Source organism: Talpa occidentalis, unplaced genomic scaffold (genome assembly GCF_014898055.3).
Source record: "Talpa occidentalis isolate TD23 unplaced genomic scaffold, MPIMG_talOcc4v2.1 talOcc4.7, whole genome shotgun sequence".
NCBI classification, from domain to species: domain Eukaryota; kingdom Metazoa; phylum Chordata; class Mammalia; order Eulipotyphla; family Talpidae; genus Talpa; species Talpa occidentalis.
In genome coordinates, this window is record NW_023605083.1 from 86090389 (window position 1) to 86113833 (window position 23445).

General features: G+C 50.5%; 1 protein-coding gene across 2 annotated transcripts in view; it reads right to left on the reverse strand.

The window, feature by feature from the left end:
• SLC43A2 (solute carrier family 43 member 2) overlaps positions 1-23445 on the reverse strand; it is a 47351-nt gene extending 23906 nt beyond the window's left edge. Inside the window, exons 1-5 of one of the 2 annotated variants that reach the window (XM_037492391.2) lie at positions 23359-23445; positions 22256-22459; positions 12532-12739; positions 11397-11452; positions 10296-10372 (exon numbers count right to left, since the gene is read on the reverse strand). In XM_037492391.2, the coding sequence (XP_037348288.1) occupies positions 10296-10372; positions 11397-11452; positions 12532-12739; positions 22256-22415 (501 nt within the window). In that variant the 5' untranslated portion in view covers positions 22416-22459; positions 23359-23445. Of the gene's footprint in view, positions 1-10295; positions 10373-11396; positions 11453-12531; positions 12740-19285; positions 19431-22255; positions 22460-23358 lie in introns of those variants that run through there. The other variant, XM_037492392.2, reaches the window with a different exon arrangement.

Below are 23445 nucleotides of genomic sequence, written 5' to 3' on the forward strand. Positions count from 1 at the left end.
AATTTATTATTGTCATAATATAATACCATTGTTAAAATAATAATAGCAACTATTTTTAGTACTACATGTTATCTTAAAATCCCTTAGGACAGCCTTACAAGGTAGGAGTCACTTATCACTCTCACTTAATGGGCATTAAACTTTAGGATTAGGAAAGTGAAGGGGGCCTCCCTGGTGGCGCAAAGGGTTGAGATGCAGCACTATGAAACTATCAGCAGCCACTGCAGCACGAGTTCGATCCTCAGCCAGGGAGGTGACCAACATGGCTCAGCAGACCTCTCCTGTCTCGCCTGCTGCTCCTCTCAGCAGTGTATTTTAGTACATCTACCTATTCTGCTCCCCACTCTGTCTCTGGTGAATCCTCTCACCCCCCGCATCTCTGGTGCACCCTAGCTCTTGTATACATAAGTAAATAAAATCTTTAAAAAAGAAAAAAAAGGGCCTCCCCGGTGGCGCAGCGGTTGAGCGCTGGGTTGTGAAGCTGCCCGCGGCCTCTGCGGTGCCGGTTCGATCCCCAGCTGCTCCCCGGCCACCGAAGGAGGGTCCCACATGGCGCACAGACCTCTCCTGCCGCCCGCTGCTCCCCTCAGCAGTGTACTTCGGTCCTTCTGCCTGCTCTGCTCCCCGCTCTGGCTCTGGTGAATTCTCTCACCCTCCCGCGCTTCTGACTGTACCCAGTGCATGCATAAACAAAACAAACAAACAAACAAACAAATAAATAAATAAAAAACATGCCTCTAAAAAAAAAAAAAAAAAAAAAGAATTTAAATAAATAAATAAATAAATAAAAAAGAAAAAAAAAAGAAAGAAATGTCAAGGGACTCCCCCCAAGCTGGTAAAGGTTCAAAGAGGGCAGGCTTATGTGCCCAGTCACTGCGCTACTCTGCCTTGGAAATCTCATGTGGCCCGTCGGGTACAGGCTTCAGCTTGTGCCCCAAGGCAATTACCCTCACTTCGAAGGCTCTTATGTGTTCCCTACCAAGCATTCTGTGTGCTCTCTCACCTAGTGACCTCTAAGATCCTTTCTGACGCTCCTCTTAGACCCGTCTGCCCCTCCTGGAGGCCAACCTCCTAGTGCTCCAGGGTCTCATCATCAAGTGATCTTGCACTTGCCTGTGGACTCTCCAGTTCCATCTGCATGACTGAATACTCGTCCACAGGTTGGTCTCCGCGTCCTTCCTCTTTCCTCTCTCCCCCTCCTTCTGCCTCAGCTCCAAATAATGGTTACTCAGAAGCCCTCATGGTGGAACGATGGCTGCGTACTGAGAAAAGTGCCCTAGTGTGGGCCTCAAGGGCCTGGTGGGGAGGGAAGAACGGACCCAGCTGCCAAGTAGGAAGCTGGAGCCGAGCTGCATGACAGATGCCAGGGGAAAACACTCAGCAGAGGCTGTTTCCTGACTCGGGCTCATAACTGCATTCACAGGTGGGGAGCATAGGTCCTATCCCACAGCTGAGTACTTCCCATAGCCACCCCTGCAAGGGCAGACGCTGAGGGGGCTAGAGTAGGCTATTGGGGCACAGCCTTCCTCCTGGCCCGGGCTGCTCTGCCTCCATGCAGGTCTCCTCACAGGGGGATGCAGTGGTGATTCATCCTCCCAGCCCCTCAGCTGCACTGTAAACAGGCCCTGGCTGTGTGACTTTCTGAGAAGGGAAAACAGCAGCTGCAGGAAGCCCCTCTTAGAGTTCTGGCCACTGGGCATGGCTACTGGACTAGCGTCTCCAGGTGCCTAAGCTCCAGGAGCGTGAGGATGGGCTGTCCTCCTAGAAGGATCCTCTCGAAGACGGCTGAGGGTGCAGGCTTCTTTACCCTGGCCTGGGGGTTGCTGGCAGGCAGGGACAGGGAACTGTGTAGTCCCCTGGCACTGACTTTCCATATATGTGGCCACTGGAGCCCACCAGCTGGAGGTATTCCCTGGCCCTGGGGGAGATGCCAGGTGCAGCCTGGGTATAGGTGGGTATTCTGGCCCTCAGGCCCCTTCCAGTGATGAGAGACCTCATCAGATGCTTGGTGTACACACCCAGAGCTCTGTACTTCCTGTATCGGCCAGGATCCAGGTACCAGTCTGGACAAGCGGACTCAGCAAAGCTGGGCTATTTCCTAACCCAAAACAACCAGGCACCTCCAAGCACACATTTCCAGAAGGTCCCTGCGGTCACCTTTCCGCTTCACTGCTGAGGGAGTGGGGGGAAGGGACTTCACTCCCTCAGCCACCTCATTCACCTCCCCAACCAGGTCCAGCTCTGTTGATGCCCCTCTAACATTTCTAGCCACCACTGAGTGTGTCACATGCTACAGGAAGTTGACCAGGCAGAACCCTGGATGGGTGAATTTCTCCCCGGCCAGTGGCAATCAGCTGACTGCTCTGGCTTCTCAAGGCAAAGGACAGAAACGAGAGGCAAAACTGGCTCTGGGCAACAGGACAAGTCAGCTCACAGGGCACCCGGGCTCCCAGCAAGTTGACTGGGGTGCTGGGTTGCTGTAGGGACCTTCCCCTGGCGGCAGAAATAGGTCAGCTAAGCAGGAAAGCTGTACTCCCCCACCCCCACACGAGGCACTTGGTTTACTGCTGTACCCTGAGTCCTTTCCCTCCCCGTCTCTCAGGTATTTGAAGACTGGTATTTATTCTGTTCTTTTCAGAGGCCGATCCCAACTCTCATGGGATCCTTTCTTCCTCAAGTTTAAAGTCAGACTTCAGTGAATCAAACAGGAAAAGCCCACAGAGAATTTTTTCATTAAGGAGGTTGGCAACATTTTGTAACCATTTTTCTGCAAAGGTTTCAGCTCAGAACTCCCTGTCCCGCCCACGCTGACAGGGGTCAGAGTAATGAAGTGGAAAAGATATGTTCACAATGTTGGCTGCATCCGCTCACATCTCTAAGCAACCCAAGCCCTGATGCTGGGGTGGTGGCCCAAAGACGCCGCCTCAGCCGCCGGCCAGTGTTTGCACTCCGAGGCGAGTTACAGGCTTATACAAATGCAAAGCATTGAGCAAACAGACCAAACAGACCAAAGTGTGCTGTCCAGATGTCGGAGGGGGGTGTAAGGGGTGAGAGGGAGAGGGGAGGTTGAGGCTTTGCACCTTGGGGGGGGGTGCTCTTCACCCAGGGAGTGAACCTGGCACCTTCCCAGGATGTCACCTCATCCAGTTCCCCTGCTGCGGGGATCTGGGAAAGCAAGTTCTGGCACTGGGCAGCCTGCGGGTATGGGACATACCCCTGCTCCTCTGAGCCTCCACCTTACAGGACAGGCTCAGCCATGAGTACAGATCTCTGGAGCTCTGTAGAGTGGCCTATGGGTCTCAACCTCATCTGTGCGGAAAAGGCATTTTGTTGCCAAGTTGGGGGCCCCCTCTCCACCAATGGGAGTAATAGCTCACAGCCCCTGGTCATCTTTATTTATTCCAGAGCCCATGCAACACAAAACCCTGGAGACTCAGAAAGTACCCAAATTGAGGTTTCTATGGTAACCCATCCCCCCCAGATTCCCAGCTTATCAGAGTAATTATCCATGGCCCCAAAGCACTTATGCAAGAGATTTGATTTAGGAAGCTCCTAAAGGCGACCCTGAAGATTTCTTTCTCCCCAAAATTAGAACATGGGTGGGAGACACAAACAGAAAGTGCCATTGTGCCTGGCCTCTCTGGGAATTGGCCCTGACAGTTCTGCTTTTTAAAGGCCTGGGTTGTGTCAGAACGAGATTCAGCTCTGCTCAGCAGAAGCCTCGGCCAGCCCAAGAACATTGCCCAAGAGCTCCAGCCCTGTCCTCACTGACCTGCCTCCATTCCCCTTCCAGGGTCTGTTCTGGAAAGGTGCAATCACAGGGTTCTCGTTTGAGGCCTCATGGGACAGGGGAATGTCTAAGGAAATCCCTCAGGCTGGAAGCAGTGGTGGAAGGAAAGATATCATTTTAGAAGTGCTTAGAAGGAGCATCGGGGCCTCCATGGTGGCGCAAGGGGTTAAGCACAGCACTGTGAAGCTACCTGCAGCCTCTGCAGCATAAGTTCCATCCCTGGCCCACTAGGGAGCTACACACATGGTGCAGCAGACCTCTCCTGTCTTGCTCACTGCTCCCCTCAGCAGTGTATTTCAGCCAATCCACCTGTTCCTCACTGTCTCTGGTGAATCCTCTCATTCCCCACAACTCTGACCTGTACACCAGTTCTTGCACGCATAAATAAATAAATCTTAAAAAGGAGGGGAGGCATCGGCAGATGTGGGACGGCAGATGTGGGTGTCAACCTCAGCCTTTAGATAGGATAGTGAGTGAACAGCTTCTTGGTACCTCTAGACCAAAGGCTGTCAACCATTTCCTATAAAGGGCTACTAGTAAATATTTTAGGTTTTGCAGGCCATGTGGTCTGTGTCACAACCTCTATCCTCAGCTGCTATAGCACAAAAGCAGCCACTGCCAATAAGTAAATAAGTAGGTGTGGCTATGCACCAATAAAACTTGGCTCACGAAACCCCAGTGGTCTGAACTGGACTGCTCTAAGTCCAAGAATTGGGACCAAGAGGACAAGCCATCAGCTTCCCTTAAACAGGTCCCTGCTTTAGGTGACAACTGAATGGTTTTCTTGTCTAGTCATTACCTAGCCTTTTTACCTCCTGGGAGAGGGGGGCTAACCTTCCCACTGTAGCACTGCGGCCTTCACACAGACCCACTGGAGACTGATGAAAGCAATGGACGCCCCCCCAGAAACTGCACCTGCACCCCCTAACCCACACACAGGTTGCTTGCCTGTAATCTTAGGGGTCACACAGCACCTTCTGAAGCTTATTAATGGACCACCTACAGGTCTAAAAAACCCCAAGGTAACTCAAAGAGCTAATTTCTTTGCATATGAAAGAGCTCTTAGAAAACACTAAAAAAAGATAAACAACTCCTTAGAAAAATAGACAAATGACACAAAGAAGCCATTCACAAAAGAAATACAAATGACCACAAAAGACATTGTATCTCACTAATAATTATAGAAGAAATGTAATTCATAATTTATCATTTCTTATAGCCAGGTTATATAGATCAGGTTATCTATACCAGGTTTTAAATTTTAATATGCATTGTCAAGTGTTCTTCTTCAAAGATTATACCCTGATGCTATCCTACCAGCATGTATGAGAGTGTATAGATCAGGTATAGATCAGGTATAGATCAGGTTATTTAATGTTTAAAAGATGAGTACTAGGGTGTTGGCAGAGGTGTTGTAACATGGTGGTCCCCAGGAAAGGGGGAGATTCCAGGTTTCCTGCCCCACCAAGAGAGGGTGGAGCTGAGCAGGGAGAAGAAGCTGCAGCAGGGACTGAGGAAGGAAGAAAGCAGGATGGAGAGCCAGAAGGAGACCTGAATGAGGCACATGGAGCCGAGAGACACATGAAGAAACTGCACTTGCCTTTTGGTCTTGGACTGGTTGAAACAGATGTGGGTGAGAGACCCTTGGAGAGGATAACAATGGCAGCTTTCATCTTGATTTTGATTTTGCTCTTTTCCTTCCAGACCTGTCTGGTTGTTTCTGATCCTTTTCTGTGGGTCACCACTGAAAGGTGCTTAGGACTTGTGGCAAGCTTTTGGGCCTTGCTCTGGGCCAATCCTGCTTGGGTGGACTTTTACCCACAAGGGGACGGGTAACTTTGGGTGCTTGATTTAGAGACTATAATCTTTGCCCTTCCTGTGTTGTTTACTAATTGCATTAAAGTTCCTTTCCATTAAAGTCTCATATGTTTTGTGTTGATGAGGCAGATGGCAGAACCTATTTAGAGCAGGCAGGTTTGCTGGGTCTGGGCTGCCCCTCTCCCTGCCCTGTAACAGAGTGAAGAAAAAGGCACTCTCATACATGCTGGTAGGATAGCATCAGGGTATAATCTTTGGAGAAGAACACTTGACAATGCATATTAAAATTTAAAACCTGGGCCTCCCTGGTGGTGCAAGGGGTTAAGGCTCAGCACTGTGAAGCTACTGGCAGCCACTGCAGCACAAGTTCCATCCCCAGCCAGGGAGCTACCCACATGGCACAGCAGACCTTTCCTGTCTCACCTGCTGCTCCCCTTAGCAGTGTATTTCAGTGGATCTGCCTGTTCTGCTCCCCACTCTGTCTCTGGTGAATCCTCTCACCATCATCCCCACTTCTGGCCTACACCATCATCCTCACTTCTGGCCTATACCCCAGCTCTTGTATGCGTAAATAAATAAAATAAATCTTTAAAAAAAAATTAAATCCTGTAGCCTAGCAATTCCTCTTCCAGGAATTTATCTTGCAGAAAAAATATGTACAGGGATGTTCACTTCAGCAGCATCATTAATCAGAAAAACTGGAACCCGACCCAAATGTCCATTAGTAGAAACTGGTTAAATAAATTATGGTACAACTATACTACAGAATACCATGGAACTGTTTAATAATAGGGTGGGTCTCTGGAGTTTAACAGAATAAGGTAGAGTCTAAGTACTGCCAGGAAAAGAGTGAAAGGTACATTGTTAGCTGAAAAAGGCAATTTGTAATAGTATTTTTAAACAAAAGTAACACTGGTATATGCAAATTTTTTTTAAATACAGGAGATATATTCTAAATTGAAGATAGGCTTAAAGAATTTTATTGTATGGGGCCTCCCCAGTGGCGCAGTGGTTGAGCGTTGGTTGCGAAGCTACCCGCAGCCTCTGTAGCGCCAGTTCAATCCCTGGCAGCTCCCCGGCCACTGGGTGAGGGTCCCACATGGCGCGCAGACCTCTCCTGCTGCCCGCTGCTCCCCTCAGCAGTGTACTTCAGTCCTTCTGCCTGTTCTGCTCCCTGCTCTGGCTCTGGTGAATTCTCTCACCCTTCCGCGCTTTTGACTGTACCCAGTGCTTGTATAAATAAATAAATAAATCTTAAAAAAAAAAAAAAATACATAAACATCTTTAAAAAAAAGAATTTTACTGTATGTACTTTATGTTTCTAAAATATTGGCTTTTTAAAATAAAAATAGTTTTTTGGGGGAACTGCCTGGTGGCGCAGCAGGTTGAGTACAGTGCTATGAAGCTGTCCGCAGCCTCTGCCATGCGGGTCTGATTCTCCACTGGCCAGGGAGAAACCCACAGAGTGCGGCAGACCTCTCCTGTCTCGCCCACTGCTCCCCTCAGCAGTGTTTTCCGTCGTTCTGCCTGTTCTACTCCCTGTTCTGTCTCTGGTGAATTCTCTTGCCCTCCTGCACCTATGCCCTGTACCCCACTTCTTGTGTAACTCAATCAATCAATCAATCTTTTCTTTTAAAAGATTTATTTTATTTATACAAGAGCCGGGGTACAGACCAGATGCGTAGGAGGGTTAGAGGATTCACCAGAGACAGAGCTGGGAACAGAACAGGCAGATTGACTGAAGTACATCGCTGAGGGGAGCAGCAGGCGAGACAGGAGAGGTCTGCTCTCCATGTGGGTTGCTCCGAGGCCGGCGGGGATCGAACTGGCACTGCAGAGGCTGTGGACAGTTTCACAGTGCTGCGCTCAACCACCTGCGCCACCAGGGAGGCCCAATAAATAAATCTTTAAAAAAATATTTTGGGGGGGCCTCCCTTGTGGTGCAAGGTCACAGCACTATGAAGCTATCCACAGCCTCTGCAGCACAAGTTCCATTCCTGGCCAGAGAGCTACCCACATGCTGCAGCAGAACTCTCCTACCTCATCCGTGGCACCCCTTAACAGTGTATTTCAGTCAGTCTGCCTGTTCTGTTCCCCATTCTGTCACTGGTCAGTCACTGGTGAATCCTCTCACCCCCCATACCTCTGGACTGTACCCCAGTTCTTGCATGCATAAATAAATAAATAAACCTTTAAAAAAAATAGGGCCTCCCCTGGTGGCGTAGGCAGTTGAGCGCTGCGGTTAAATCCCGGCTGGCCGGCGAGGGTCCCACATGGCGCAGCAGACCTCTCCTGTCACGCCTGCTGCTCCCCTCAGCAGTGTATTTCAGTAGATCTGCCTATTCTGTTCCCCACTCTGTCTCTGGTGAATCCTCTCACCCTCCTGCGCATCTGGCCTGTACACTGGTTCTTATATAAATAAATAAATAAATAAATAAATAAATAAATAAATAAATAAATAAATAAATAATTTTTGTTTTGTAATCATAAAAAGTAAAGAAAAATCATCTTTATGGGCCTACTAGCTTCCCCCTAAAGGTTTCTTAAGATAACTGTGAGTTTATTTTAAAGGCTTCTCACCAGGGAGTCATATTATATTGGTTTTATCTGTCTGATGCTTTCATCTTTTTGTATTTTAGATTATGAATTCCTCAGGTTCAAGCACCATCTATTTCTTTTATCCCCAAAATTTAGAACTGCTAGGACACAGGCATTGCATGACTAAAATAAAGGGGGTGATGCCAGGTTTTGATTTTCTATTTTGATGAAAGAGTTGGTCTTTTTTTACACTGTCAAAGAACAGAACCATGAATCCTGTTTCACAATTTACACAACTTTGTGTAATGTGTGTACTTTTGACAGTTCGAATATCTCTCCTATGGGTTCAACATTTGTCTTCCCCTGGGTATTTGAGAGGGGAAGGGAATATATCCGTTTTTAAAAAACAGACCTGGGACTCCCCGGTGGCGCAGTGGTTGAGCGCTGGGTTGCGAAGCTGCCCGCAGCCTTTGTAGCGCGGTTCGATCCCCGGCCACCAGGCGAGGGTTCCACATGGAGCGCAGACCCCTCCTGCCGCGCCCACTGCTCCCCTCAGCAGTGTACTTCGTCAGTCTGCCTGATCTGCTCCCTGCTCTGGCTCTGGTGAATTCTCTCACCCTCCCACGCTTCTGACTGTACCCAGTGCTTGTATAAATAAATAAATAAATAATCTCCAAAAAAATAAATAAATAAATAACAGACCTGATCAAAAAACAAAAAATGCACAAAGGAGTACAAAGTAACTCTCCCTCAACCACGAGGGAGAAGACAACCAGAATCCAGATCTGTGTGTGTGTCCATACCTGAGTATGATGCATACCATGTGCATGGTGCTGACCAGGCCTTTCTCACCTAACACATGCTCTACCAAGTTGTTTCCCTGGGCCTAGGCCAGACAGTTAATCATACACACCAGGACACGTTAACAAGACAAAGGCTAAGAAGGGTGAATGGGAGAGCTGGGCCTTGCCTGACCTCTGGCTCACCACATGCAGATAAGGGGTCACAGAGATGTCAGTTCCTCCACAAGATCCTTACCAGGAGTCCCCAGGGCTCCCTCAAACTCAGAAGGGACCTTCAACAGCACACCCCCCAACATGGCAGTGGAAAGGAAAATCAGGAATCAGTACACTGCAAAGAGTGATGGTGGGTATGGTGTTATTAAAACTTTTAAATGAGGGGCCTCTCTGGTGGTGCAAGGGGTTGTTTCAGCACTATCAAGCCATCAGCAGCCACTGCAGCACAAGTTTGATCCCTGGCCAGGGAGCTACCCACAAGGTGCAGTGGACCTCTCCGTCCTTGCCCGCTGCTCCCCTCAGCAGTGTATTTCAGTAGCTCCACCTGTTCTGCTCCCCAGCTCTGTCTCTAGTAAATTCTCTCACCAGCAGCCCCCTTGCACCTCTGGTCTACACCCCAGTTCTAGTATGCATAAATAAATTTTAAAAAGCCCACAACTTTTAAATGGGTAAACTAAGGCAAGTCTTACTCTCCCACAGGATGGAAGTCTCTCTCGGGTTAGCCCACAGGGAATGCCCTTCCTTCTGGGGAAGACATTTTTTTGCCTTCTTTGACTTTCTTTCTTTCAACTTGGACCATCCTGCGGCTCCTTCCACCTTAAGAAGCAGCAGATTCTGTGGTGTTCTTGTAGGTACAATGATACGGGTGTGCTCAGCATCTAGAGAAAACATATCCCGTCCTACAGGGCTCTCTGTGCCCTGGCATTTTGAAATCCAAGGAGACAGGTAGTCTATGTGCTCCCTGAAGTTTTTCATTCAGTTCTGGACAAAGGAAATGGTTAGGGTGGGAGCAATTCCAAGGGAGGTTTGTTTTTAGGTTGCACTGTTAGCCAGAGCTGCCATGGAGAAGAGAAGACAAAGTGTGCCTGTCTTCCCTGGACACATGGCCTAAGCCAAGGACAGCAGGCTGGAGATGGGCTCCAGGAGAAGGACAGTCATGCTCTGCTACGGTCAGGCCAGCTCACAGGACCTCCCCCACTTGGGAGACCTGGACTGGTTTTGCTGCCAGGGGTCCTCTGCTTGGGATGTGCAGGTGTACATAGGTGAATGGAAGGCAAAGAAATGGAAGCCAATAAACTCTAAGTTCACAAGGAGGTTACTGAAATAGAGATCTTAAAAAAACTGATACTTACTGTTAATGAGGTGAAAGTCATACACATCCCACCAAAGCCATTCAGAGACAGGGAGATGAAGATGAGCACAGACAGAGCTGTAAGGAAACAGAAAGCTCATGAGTGGGGAGCCACAGGTGAGCACCAGGGAGCACCTAGCCCAGGGCCTTGCAGGGAGCAGGCTCCAAACAAATGCAAGGTGAGTGAATGACAGGCCACCTGGGTGCAACAGCAACAGCATCTTACTCACACCCCTCTTTTCTGTTTTATGGAGTTAGGACCCTTGCAAAAGGTACATCTCTATCCTCCCTTCTCCACTAACCTGAGCAGCAAGGGAGAGGCTGAGAGGAACTGTTTCATTGAAATAAAATATAGATAACCCCAAATCAGTAAATGAACCTGGTTAATTTGGATGAAACCCAGGTTCTACTTTGGTGTTTGTTCTAAAAGTTCTCAAGGGCCTCCTTGGTGGTGCAAGGGGTTAAACCTAAGCACTATGAAGCTATCCACAGCCACTGCTGTGTGAGTTCGAGCCCCCGCCAGGGAGCTACCCACAGGGTGCAGCAGACCTCTCCTGTCTCATCTGCTGCTTCCCTTATCAGTGTATTTAAGTCAATTCACCTGTGCTGCTCCCCACTCTGTTTCTGGTGAATCCTCTCACATATCCCCAACCCCCGCTGCACCTCTGACCTGTACCCCAGTTATTGTATGTATAAATAAATAAATCTTGAAAAAAAACCAGCTCTTGAATTGACAGCGCCACCTAGACAAGGTTGGGAACCAGGTAGCTCCAACTCCATTCAAGTGTTGGCTAGGGATGCCTGGAGGGGACACAGTTCACTAGTTCTGTACCCACCCTTGCACCCGGCCTAGTTCCTAGCACTTGTCTCCCAGGTTGGCATCAATGAGGCCACTGGGGACTGGTGGGCTTAGAGTTGCACACCACCTGAGGGCTTCTCTCAGTCACCTGCTGGGGTGACTGACCTCTTACCTAACTGGCCATTTGAAGGAAGGGTGTGGGGAAAGGCCCCTCTAACATGCGCAGTGAGACCAGGCCTGGCACGGCTTCCTGGGCACTCCCTTCCCAGTCCCTGACAAAGGGTGGAAGAAAAACGTACTCACAATTTGGGTTACTTGCTCCATATGCAATCATCAAGCAGGAGACAGCAAAGCAGGCACTAAAACCCAGAAGAAACAGTATATTACTTATTATCACATGGTGTATTGTTTTTGTTCATACTGTTATTACTTGTGGATATTTACTGTGTGTCAGATACTTTCAGGAAATTTACATGTTATTTCATTTAACAATTCTAAGTCTAATTGGCCCCATTTTACTAACGAAAAAAATAAAATTCAAAAAAAGGAAGAACTAAATTCTCCAAAGTCTCCTTGCTAATAGGTGGTGAAGCTGGCATTTAAGCCACAGAGCCAAATCTGGTGAATACGGCACTGCACTCCCACCCCCAGACTGCAGAGGGCAAGGCTCTGAAGCACAATGCTATGCCCACTCAGTCAGAGGGTGGACAGTACCTCAATGGGTATGGGGGAGATGAGAGCAGCTCCTGAATCCCCTCCACCTGTTCTGCCCTGGGCATCGGGGCTCTAAGTGCCAAAGAGCGATTCAAACCGCGGCACTGTCATACTCAATGGGAACCACTGCCCAGGGAGAGATTATTCCTAATGGGACCAACTTGGGGAGGATCTTGGCCTGGCAGGTGAGCTGCTTGGTGAGCTGACCCTGAGTATGGTAGACTACAGCTTTATAGACTAGGGACTCACACTCAGCGGGTGCACAAGATGATCCACTAGGGTGTTAGGAGTAGGGGAAATATTAGAACTTTTGTAATTTTTAATCTCCACCACTTTAATTTCTCTTTTTGTATGTATATATATATTTTAGTGCTTTATGACACACACATACACACAAACACATATATATACACACATATACATATATGGCTCATGTGTATGTAGCTGATAAATCCATGAGCTTATATGGGAGCTATATGTTCAAAATCCTTTAATCTGACAGAGGTATAAGGTCAAAAAGCAAGCAACTTGGGCCTCTCAGAAAGGTCTGGAAGGGCTGTCTTTTTTTATGTATCAGCACATTATAAGGACCACGGTACCTGCTAATTCAGTGGCAAATGGTGTAGGAAACCCTTCCTGGGCTCCTGATAGCAAATACCAGGATTCCCTCCAGTGGGGATCCCAGCCCAAGGAGTCCACCTGCCTGTCCCTTCCCAGCACTGACCTGCCCAGTAGCCTGAGATTCCTTGGGCCGTATTTGTCCATGACGATGCCCAGAGGCAGGGTGATGGCACTGAGCAGGAAAGAACCCACGGTGAAGGCCAAGTTTAGCATCTCGTCCTGGGCCTGGCAGCTGAGCCAGCCATTCATCCAGCTCACCTCCTCCTGCTCCAACTTGTTCGTGCCTTCCGCTGTGCCATTGGTGACATTTTCTGTGTGTAGAGGGAGGGAAACCTGATCACAGGGTCATGGCAGGGATTCCCAAAGATCACAGAAGCAGGTGCTCGTTCAAGTCACCCCACGGGGAATGACAGGGTTGCTTCTGAGTCCCTTGAGGGCTCTGGCTACTCCAGCAGATTTGAATGTCTATGTGGCCTAAGCCCCTTGAAATGATAATGCAGACGTTCTTAACTTTTGTGGGAATCACAGACCCTCTGGGGAAGCCAATAAAGAAAGCTATGTTCCTGGGGTCTCCCTAGTGGCCTAGAGGTTAAGTCTCAGGGCTATCACCACTATGGCCCGAGTTGATCCCTGGCCAGGGAGTTAACCCACATATAGCGCAGCAGACCTCTCCTGTCTCACCCGCTGCTCCCCTCAACAGTGTATTTCAGTGGATCTGCCTGTTCTGCTCCCCACTCTGTCTCTGGTGAATCCTCTCACCCCCCAACATCTCTGGCCTACAACCCACTTCTTCTACACCAAAAACACCAAACAAACAAAAAACACACAACAAAACCCACAATTAAATCACCCTTAAAAAAAAAAAAAAAGAAATCTATGTTCTTGCTCTCCAGAGAAAGCACAAGTCTTGAGCACAGTTTCAGGGGCTTCATACTGCTCAGGCTGGGATTCTCATTCAAGAGTAACCTACGCCCTAGAATACAGACCTCGGGACCCAACGTTGGTACCGGCTGGCTAGACACTTCTCAGCTTTGTCCATGGAAAGAAACTGCAGCCAGTCCGTAGGAGGGATTCCAGACCACCTGGGAAGGGCAAGCACTTGCCTGGTTCTCTGTGAAGCAGGGGTAAGAGTGGACTCCTCGACTGCTAAGGATGGCAGACTTCTCAAATGCATGGTCTACCTGCCACCTCCTCCCTGATCATTTCATAGCATCAACCACCACATGTGCTTTGTCACATCTTGTCCTGGGCCTGGCAGCTAAGCCAGCCATTCATCCTTGGGGCAGGGTTTTTGGTATTTTTTTAACATCCAAAGTTATTTGTTTTCACTTGTTCAGGTGCACCTTTTTTAAAATTTTTTTTTATTTATTTATGCGTACAAGAACTGGGGTACAGGGCATCCCCAGTGGCGCAGCGGTTGAGCGCTGGGTTGCGAAGCTGCCCGCAGCCTCTGAAGTACCGGTTCAATCCCCAGCCACCGGGCGAGGGTCCCACATGGCGCGCAGACCTCTCCTGCAGCCCGCTGCTCCCCTCAGGAGTGTACTTCGTCGGTCTGCCTGTTCTGTTCCCCGCTCTGGCTCTGGTGAATTCTCTCACCCTCCTGAGCTTCTGACTGTACCCAGTGCTTGTATAAATAAATAAATCTTTAAAAAAAAAAAAAGAACTGGGGTACAGGCCAAAGGTGGGGGGGGGTGAAAGGATTCACCAGAGACTGAGTGGGGAACAGAACAGGCAGGCAGACTGAAATACACTGCAAGGGGAGCAGTGGGTGAGAGAGGAGAGGTCTGCTGCGCCATGTGGGTAGCACCCTGGCCAGCTGAGGATCGAACTTGTGCTGCAAGGCTGCAGATAGCCTCATAGTACAGTGCTTAACCCCTTCTGCCACCAGGGAGGCCCTCAGGTGCACCTTTTTAACTCTTCCTGCTGAGGTCTTTGTATTGCTGTCCCCTGTGGCCACACCTGTGCTATTATCCCAGCCCTTAATGGCCCCCTCCAAAGTTCACCCAGCATCAAGACAACAAAAATAAGGAAGAAAAAGTGCTGTGGCAGCTGAGGGCAGGAGGGTGGGGAAAAGGCCGGGATACAGTTAAGGACTCTCTCTTCTCCGGGACTGCTAGTTAAGAGATGCTGACTAATCCTGAAGAATGCCTGATTAGATGTGAGGTCATACCGGGAGAGGCAAGAAATACCTCTCCAGATAACTGCGTGCGTCCCCACAGCAGCCCTCTGGCGCCTGGGCTGTAAAGCTGAGGTCTGCAGAAGCCAGCCCAGGCCTCTCAGGGCTGCCCCGAGGTCACAGAAAAGGATGCCCCTTGGGTGAACCATGCCATATGCCAACCTCTAATCACCAAGCCCTGCTGGGGGCACGTTGATTGAGGGTGAGTTGCCAGGCCCTGGCCTCTGGGTTCTAGTTTTGGTTCCTTCACCTTCTATTCAAATAACCTTGGAGTAGTGACTTCATTTCATATTATGTCAGTCTCTCTGTCTAAAAAAATGGTCATAATATAGAATTAGTATCTACCTCCTAGAGCTTTGGGAAAAATAAATGAGAAAATCTAGATTATATTCTAGAGCTCACACAAGATAGAAAGCACTCAATAGTTATTATTCTTACATTATTAGAGCCTTGGGATGGGGTAATGGTACAGCTGACTGGCAGCAGAGCAAAGGCACATGGAGCTGACTGGCACACAGAGGCTGTAACTTTGTGGTTGGTAACATCAATTGAGTCTGGTCTCCCACTGGGTTAGGGGCCCTACAGGGCAGGAACTGTGTTTTAGCCACCTGAGCCCGCAGTACCTTTCCTAGGTCCTGATGCACAAGAGTTGTTTATTGAATGAATGAAAGCAATGAAATCAGATCACCATGGCCAAAAGGATCAAAAGAGTGGAAAGGAAACAGGACATTCAGAACCAAGCTGAAGATAGAGAGAACTGAAGATTACAGCTACGTTAACCTCCTGAAGTCACAGAAACAATATAGCAAGTCACAGTTCTGCTGTTCCCAGCCTTGCTAGCCCCTTTCCATGACACTAGCTCTGTTTTCAAAGGGGCTCTACCACACTGGTAGCCCAAACACAAGCAGAATGATGTGAGCCCACTACGACCCAGCTCAGAACTGTCACACCAGCTGCCTTGGCTGGCAGGCTTGAGCCACTCATCCACTGTGGGGAAGCTTCTGGAAAGACAGAGCTGCTTCAAAGATTGGCTCTGAAGCAACAACAGGAATTGTGAAGTGGGGGAACAGGGTCTCTACACAGCAATGGCATTTCCAGGTCAGTGTGCAGGTACAAGCAAACTAGCACTAATGCAGCAGAGTGGGTGGGTGAGCAGGCACCCCAGGGCCTGGATCACTGGCCTATAAGACCTGGTTGTGGCCATCAGGGTCTAAAGCCCCTTAGTACACTATGGGACACACTATAACTCCAGGTTTGAGTGCTGCAGGGTTTGCTGTTGCAGGCTGGGAGCAGTAGCTGGACCAGGCTGAAGGGTGCCAGGCAACAGGTTTCTAAACCGAGGCCGGAGGGTGCCACCACAAACGGAGGAGAAGTTCCGGCTGGAGAGCAGCCTGAGTCCAAAGGGGGGCAACGAGCTAGACTTTGAGCTAGACTTCGAAAGAGCAGCCTCCGGACTTGAGTAGCCTCCGGCAAGTCCTTGCTCAGAGCCAGTTTTAGGACAGCTCTGAATTTGCTTCAGGGATCCGCACCTTTTATACATCCTTACCAGGCTTAGCCTCGGGCACCATCTGCCTTACAAGTCTTTAACACTCAGTATTTGGCCGCAGCCATTTTCACTCACAGTGCTCGCGTTCTCAGGCACCTTAGTATTTTTAGTTTTACTTGTAAGCTTTGTATGTTCATTACACCCTGCCCCCCAGTTTTCCCAGAGAGGAACCACAACTGGACCCCTAAATCCATGACGACACTCACTGAAAGAGGGAAATAAAATCCCAAAGCAATGTATCCAAAGCAATCTGCCTGATTTGCTGTAAGTGGGGATGGGGGCGGAAACATCTTGAATTGTTTACAGATCGTTGTTAACTAGAGAGGGGGCCAGTGAGAAGAAAGGTCAGAGTGGAAGGAAGGGCATCTGTCCCTCCTGTCTTTCATGCTGAAGCCACCACACAGGAGCAGGGACCTTACACTTTGGGTCACCAGCCTTCTCTCCCTAAATAAATCCCTGCCAATGGAGGCACGTGGCCCTCTGCCCTCCTGCCTCAGGGCAGTGATGGGGGTGGGTCAATCTGGGGTCTGGGGACCTGCCTGGCTTTTTTAGTCCTGCCTATGGAGCATTATTAGAGTCTCCCTGCTCCTAGAGGGAACTAAAACTTAGGTGAGCCCAGCAGTTTTGTTAACAGTAAACAACCCACACAAATAGGCAGAGATCCAGCAGATGCCCTAACACAGTCACACCCAGGCTGCTCCTCTCCCTCTGTTCCCACCTGAGCCATTGTGTGCCAGGAGAGACACAAACAGATAAGCAACCAGGAAGTACCAAGCCCCGGGGTGCCCCTCTGTGCCGCCTATGGCTGAGCCCTCATCCCAGTCCAGCCTGCTCTGTGCCTCACCTGTGCCTGTTTATTAAACAGATGCCTCCACAACGGACAGCCAGAGTGGCCTGGCCCAGCACAGACAGGGAAGTTGAATCAAGAAGACAGGCAAGGAATTGGTGAGGCCAGAGTGTGCAGGGAACAGGCAGTTTAGGAGGAGACCTACGATCAAGGAAGAAAGAACAATGCCCGCACTGTTCAGCCCCACTCACAGAAGACTCATACACAAAATCTTTACAGAGAACTCCAGGGAGAAAAGAGGGTGTTGTGACCCTACTCAGTCTCCTCTGACATCCCTCGGTCAAAGAGGGGGCTCCCTCCAACCCAAGAACAAAAAAGGAGAGGGGAGCCTTCAGAATAGCTGGCAAGAGGATGCTTGAGGGAGCAAAAGGGCACCTGGCTGGGGGGCCCTCAAAATTCCTGAGAAGTCTCCTTCTCTGACAGGCTGCTTACAGACCCTCCCCCACGCCAAACCCCAGGGGCAGGCCCTGGACCTCCCTGCTGATGGTCTCTGCCCCAGGATCTCCTGTCTCTCAAATCCTTGTCTATCCGGCAACAGGAAGCAACATCTCAGTCCAGCAGGGGGGATGTAGGTAAGAGGTCAACCTCAAACAGCAAATAAGAGACAGAGCAGGGACAGTCAGAGGGCCAGAGAGTCGAGTTGTCCTGGGTAGGCCAGGGCTTGGCCCCATAGCCGTGGTCACAGGGTAGCTGTGTGTAATGAACGCTGGGTTCGATACTATTGGTTTCTATGTCACTAACACACTCCACCTCCGCTCCACTTTTTTTTTTGGTGTACAGAAGAACTGGGGTGCAGGCCAGAGGTGTGGCAGTGAGAGTATTCACCAGCAACAGAGTGGGGAGCAGAACAGGCAGATCTACTGAAATAGACTGCTGAGGGGAGCAACAGGTAAGACAGGAGAGGTCTGCGCCATGTGGGTCAGCTCTCTGGCTGGGGATAGAACTCACACCATAGTGGTGACAGCACTGAGACTTAACCTCTAGGCCACCAGGGAGGCCCTCTTTCCATATTCCACACCAGGGTACCAGGAGGTCTCACAGCAGGTAAGTCACTTGCTGGAGGTCTTAGAGATGGTCTTTAGGGAAGCCGGACTTGAGTCAGATTCTACCTCAAAACTCCTGCTTTTGATCTTTCAGGCTGTGCTTATGCTGTATTACCTGGGTTAGAGCATTCCAGAGAGAAAATGTTGAGAGAATAGAGATGGGACAAACCACACCGGATGGCCCTTCACCTAGTGAGATTGGGACCACCCCCAAGACCTTACCATGAGGTTCCTGAAAGCTAACCCAAGTGGGACAGGACCTCAGTGGGACACCAAGAAGCCAACTGGGGCCAAGGGATATGGGGGAGGGAAGTCAGGCCCTGAGATGAGAAGGAAGAAGGGTTGATGGGAAGGCCCAAGGACACTAGCTCCTCTCTGCGATAGATCCTGAGGCTGTAGGCATCAGCCTTTAGACCCTTTTACCCATTGCTACAAAACGTTTTCATTTAAATTCAAAACAAACTGGGGGGTAGAAGGAGTTAAAACACATTCACAGCAATAAAAGCAAACAGTAGTTTTCAAAAACTATTAACCACTGACCTTTGGGTATGGGAGGAGATTGTGAAAAGGGAGGGCCTGGAAGCAGCCCGGAATATCTCCTGTCCACAGCTATGTCTTCAACCCAGTCTGGTAGGGGCCAGGCCTGGTCCTGCTTTCCTGGGTGACAGCTGCCCCCCTTCCCTTGCAGGGCCCCAGAGTGCAACTCCTTGCTTTGTTTCAAGGTAAGGGATACAATTTCAAGGTAAGGGATACAATTTCCCACCATCACCATAGGCAGAATGCCTGCAGTGGTCAGGAACACAGAACTGGGAGCCCCTTAGAATACAGGACTGGGCTGCACTGTGTCTTCCTTGACAGAGGCCATGTGTCCCACCATTGCCCCCATCCGGCCAAATCCCCAGTGATCCAGGGTCCTATTAGGCAAATCTGAGCATCAACCTCCCACCTTAATCACTTTCTCCTTCCTTGAGAGTAAAATCCAATCTCCCCAGTGTCCTCCCAGGTCATGCAGGCCCTGAGCGCCTTCCCACCACTCCAGTCACCTCTTGCCCCACTAATCCTTTGCCTCTTCTCCAATGTGCAGTCTGCTGGGAACTGCCATGGGACTCCTGGCCCGCCCTCTCCTGACTCACCCCTCCTAACAGGTCACACACTTCTTAAACATCAGAGTTTGTCAAATAACTTCACCCAAGTTGAAGCATTCTCACTCCTGGCACCCTGCTGTTTGTGGAGTGCAACTTCTACCTGGAATCCTGTAGGTCTCTGTGTGATGACTTGCTGGACTGGCAGACAGCAGAATCCCAGCACAGCACCCCAATAAATGTTTACTGAATGTGCAGGTTGTATGAAAGAGAAGATTAAACATCCACAGGTAGCACCGGCCCCCTGAGCTCACCTTGTCATAGTGGGCCACCAGATGACTAAGAAAATGAAGGAGATAGGTGTGGTTGCTACGGCAGCCATTCAGGACCAAAAGGACATAGTATGGAGAAAGCCTCATTGCTCCCAGGCTGGGAACCCAGTTGGCGTCCTGTTCACACCAGCCCTAGGTTCACAGCCCTTGTGACATCAATCCTGATTGTCCAGTCAGGGGGCAAAATAAGCAAAGGGCAACAGAGAACGAGGCTACTTCTTTCCTTCTCCCGCCGCACCAAGCTAGAACCCAGCACCATGTCTTGTCCAGATTCTGACTGGGGTCCTGAGAGTCCTGAGAACCTTTTAACAGGTTCAGGCAAATTTTCTTTCAAAAACAAACCAAAGCGGGGCCTCCCCAGTGGCGCAGCGGTTGAGCTCTGGGTTGCGAAGCTGCCCGCAGCCTCTGCAGTGCCTGTTCGATCCCCAGCTGCTCCCCGGCCACCGGAGGAGGGTCCCACATGGCGCGCAGACCTCTCCTGCCGCCCGCTGCTCCCCTCAGCAGTGTACTTCGGTCCTTCTGCCTGCTCTGCTCCCTGCTCTGGCTCTGGTGAATTCTCTCACCCTCCTGCGCTTCTGACTGTACCCAGTGCTTGTATAAATAAATAAAAAATAAATCTTTAAAAAAAAAAAAACCAAAGCATCAGTCCTAAAAGCAACGAAAAGCTGACACATCTGCATCTCAATCAGCTGTAGGCTGATCAGCTTATCATGACTGTAATTCAATAAATTCAATAAATGGCCTAGCTGCTCCTCTGTAATTCAGCCATCCACCAAGTTTGAAAATGTTAGGCCCAAGCAGAAACCTTGAACCTAAAATCTTCCAGGCACACCCAGTTAGGTGAGGCATGGAGATTCCTGGTCCAGTAAGACAACAGGTGACGTAGACTCCAAGAAGCAAGGAGCAGGGAAGCCAGAGAGATAAGATGTGTGAAATCAGCAGCCTGCCCATGGAGGATGCTGGGTCAGCAGGCTTGCCAGATAGTCAGAAAAACCAAAATCAGAGGCAGGAGCAAAGGCACGTGATAAGAAGTTGATGTTCAACCCACAATCCTGACCCTTCACCTTCACTTTGGTCTATGGGAGGGTCAGGCAAGCCTCTCAAGGACTTAAGCACCAGCTCAGCACAGTGTCTGTACAATCTCTGGTCTCCTCCCACGCAAATGAAGGAAGAAGTCAAGGTTGAGGCAAGAGTGAAGTAACCAGCCCCAATACTGCCGACCGCATAAAATAAATCAAGTCTGTGGGCAACCTGGGCAATCTGTCCCTCCAGCGCCACAGAGGGTCCAAACAAAATTGACCACAAAAGTACGTCAATCTGGGTGAGATGCTAAAAGTTTCCTCTGGGGATGAAGATGTTTCTTTTCATTTTTAAAAAACCTCTGTTCAGCCTGAGAGAGCGCATCAGGGACACTAGCAGGAAGGGTCAAGATCTAAAAGGAAGCAGTGAGAGGAGCGGAGGAGCCAAACTCCCCAACCTGTCCCTTCTAGCGCCACTAATCTCCTAACATCTGTTGGACAAAGCAGAAAGCTTATTCAAAGGTCTGAGTGAAACTCCTCTCCCAAGATTTCTTGCTGATGTGGGGAAAGGGCTGCCAAGAGCCCTTAAGGATAACAGAAATATTTCTGAGGCTAAAGGTTAAAGGTTATAAATTACATACTCTGCCCTCTTCGCTTGCCTTCCCTTTCTCCTGCCCTTAACCTCTACAGCAAAGCTTCCCTAGATACTGAAACACTCAGGAATCTCCCAGGAAGATCAGAAAAGGCAAACAGGGAGGGTTTTACATAGGGTTACAGGCAGCATGAGCTGGTCCAAAGCTTCCTCTCCCCCTCCAAGTTAGAAGTCCAGAAAAAGGCATGTCAGTGGTACTGGCATCAAACTTGGGTGATCTCCATCTAAGGGGATCAGGCAGGGGGTGGGCAGACAAAAGCACTGGGGAGAGAGATTACTGAGTACAATTATTGGGTAGACTCTGTCAGGGACAGAAAGAGGTTGTGGGCCACTTGGGTCCTATTCTTCACCTGAAACTGCTAACCTGCTGTAATTAGGATCCTCAATAGGGGGTAGGGATGTGTGTGTAAAGGTAGGGGTGCAGATCCTTCTTGTAGACAAGAATCTTCACCCTGCATTCAGCAACAGCGATGGTGTGGCAAAGTGAAAGAACAGCCCTAGTCATTCCCATAAAGGCACCCCTGCCTCTCTTCCTCGCTCTCCCATTGCAGGTAGAAGGCCACTGAGATGGTTCTCACTGCCTACGAAAGCAAATGTCCCTTAGAAAATCATAAAGCAGCAATAACAGGCAAAAAATTCTACCCGACAAGTCCTTAAGACACTCCATAATGGCCTAAAAAACATCTAGATTCTAGATGAACCCTCCATGGGGTGGAGGCCAAGCCACTTCCTCTCTCTAGTTTGCACCCCAGCCACCGAATCAGGAGTTCCTCTTTCTTACAGTCAGGGAGCAGCAACATGTTTACTGCAAGGCAAGTGATGTGCCAGGCTCTGGGAGGAGAGGAGTCCAGCAATGTTCCTCCCTGGCAGAAAGAACACTCTGGACTTGGGGGTTCTGGGCCTATCAGTTCCCGATTGTGTGGTCTTGGGCAAATCAGAAAAATACGAGCCTCAGTTTCTTCATCCACAAAAGGGGACAATGATACGGATCCAATGGGCCTCTTGCTAACTGGGAGGCGCTGCGCTGTGAGGTGGTACTGCTGCTTAGCTCTTCACCGCCATCCCGCCGGCCCGCCGTCTCCCAGAGCTCCCCTCCAGGAACCACCGCGAGCCCACCGCACAGATCTCACCTGGCTCGGTACACAGGTAGGAGTAAAAGCCCTCCGACTTGAGCATGATGAGCAGCGAGCCCCAGCCCAGGAGGACTGCCGAGAAGAGGAGGTTCTCCACCACGGCGGTGCAGGCCATCCACCATCGGCGCCGATGGGCAGTGGCGAGGGTGGGCGCCATGGCGCGGCTCAGCGCGGTGGCCCGGCTCCCGGCTGTGCAGCCACCTGCGCACAGACCTCGGCGTCAGCGCCCAGCCCAGCCCAGCCCAGCCCGAGGGGGCAACGCCGGCCGCTGCCGCAGCGCGCGGAGCTTGTCACCCCTCGGTGGCGCGGGCTGTAGGTGCGCGCAGTGAGGGAAGAAGCCCCAGCCCTGCCCCAGCCCTGCCCCAGCCCTGGGCCATCCCCTACCCTCAGCCCTGCAGCTGGCTGGACGGGCTGCCTTAGGCCACGGGAGCGCAGTTCTCCCCCAAGCGGGAGACTTCTCCCTTAGCTGACTCAGAGGTAAACTGAGGCACGAGAGCCGGAAGAGACTAACGCATGCTCAGGGACGTGGGATAGTCCTGGCTCCCAGCAGGACAGACACAGCTTGGGGGCCGACAGGGGCGGCAGCCTGAGGGGCCGACACCAGGTTGGGGGCATACCTGAGGGCTGCCAGTCCCCTCGGGCCCTGACTGGCGCCCTCCCGCCCGACCTCGAGACCCTTCCCCAGAGCAGGTTGCTTCAACCACAAGATCAGCGCTCCGAGCTCCGGAACGGCCCGCCCACGGCCTGCTCATTGGCCTGGCCGCACAGGAACTGCCGCATCATTGGCCACTGCGCAGGTCGCTAGGCGCTGCGGCCACGCGAACCCCGCATGGGAGAAGCAAAGCCGGTTCAAACCGGCGGCGCGAGCTGCCCGCGCGACCCCCATCCTGGGCCCTTCCCTCAGTTACTCGCCCGCCTCCATGACAGCACACCCCGTTCCTCCATCCCCGGGCCCTTCTCTGTCCGTCATCTCTCCCCCCCGGCGACGCCTTATCCATCCCGTGTCTTTCCTCTCAGAGTCACACATCTTCTCCCCAGGCTCCCGCTGGCGCTGCTTTTGTCCACCCTCGGGAGGCCCAGAGCCCTGGATCCCAGCTCACCCGGCTCCTGGTGGTGTGTGTCGGGCCCGCCGGCGCCTTTTCTGCCCCTTTTTATTCCAGCCCTTTTATTCCGACCCCGAGATGAAA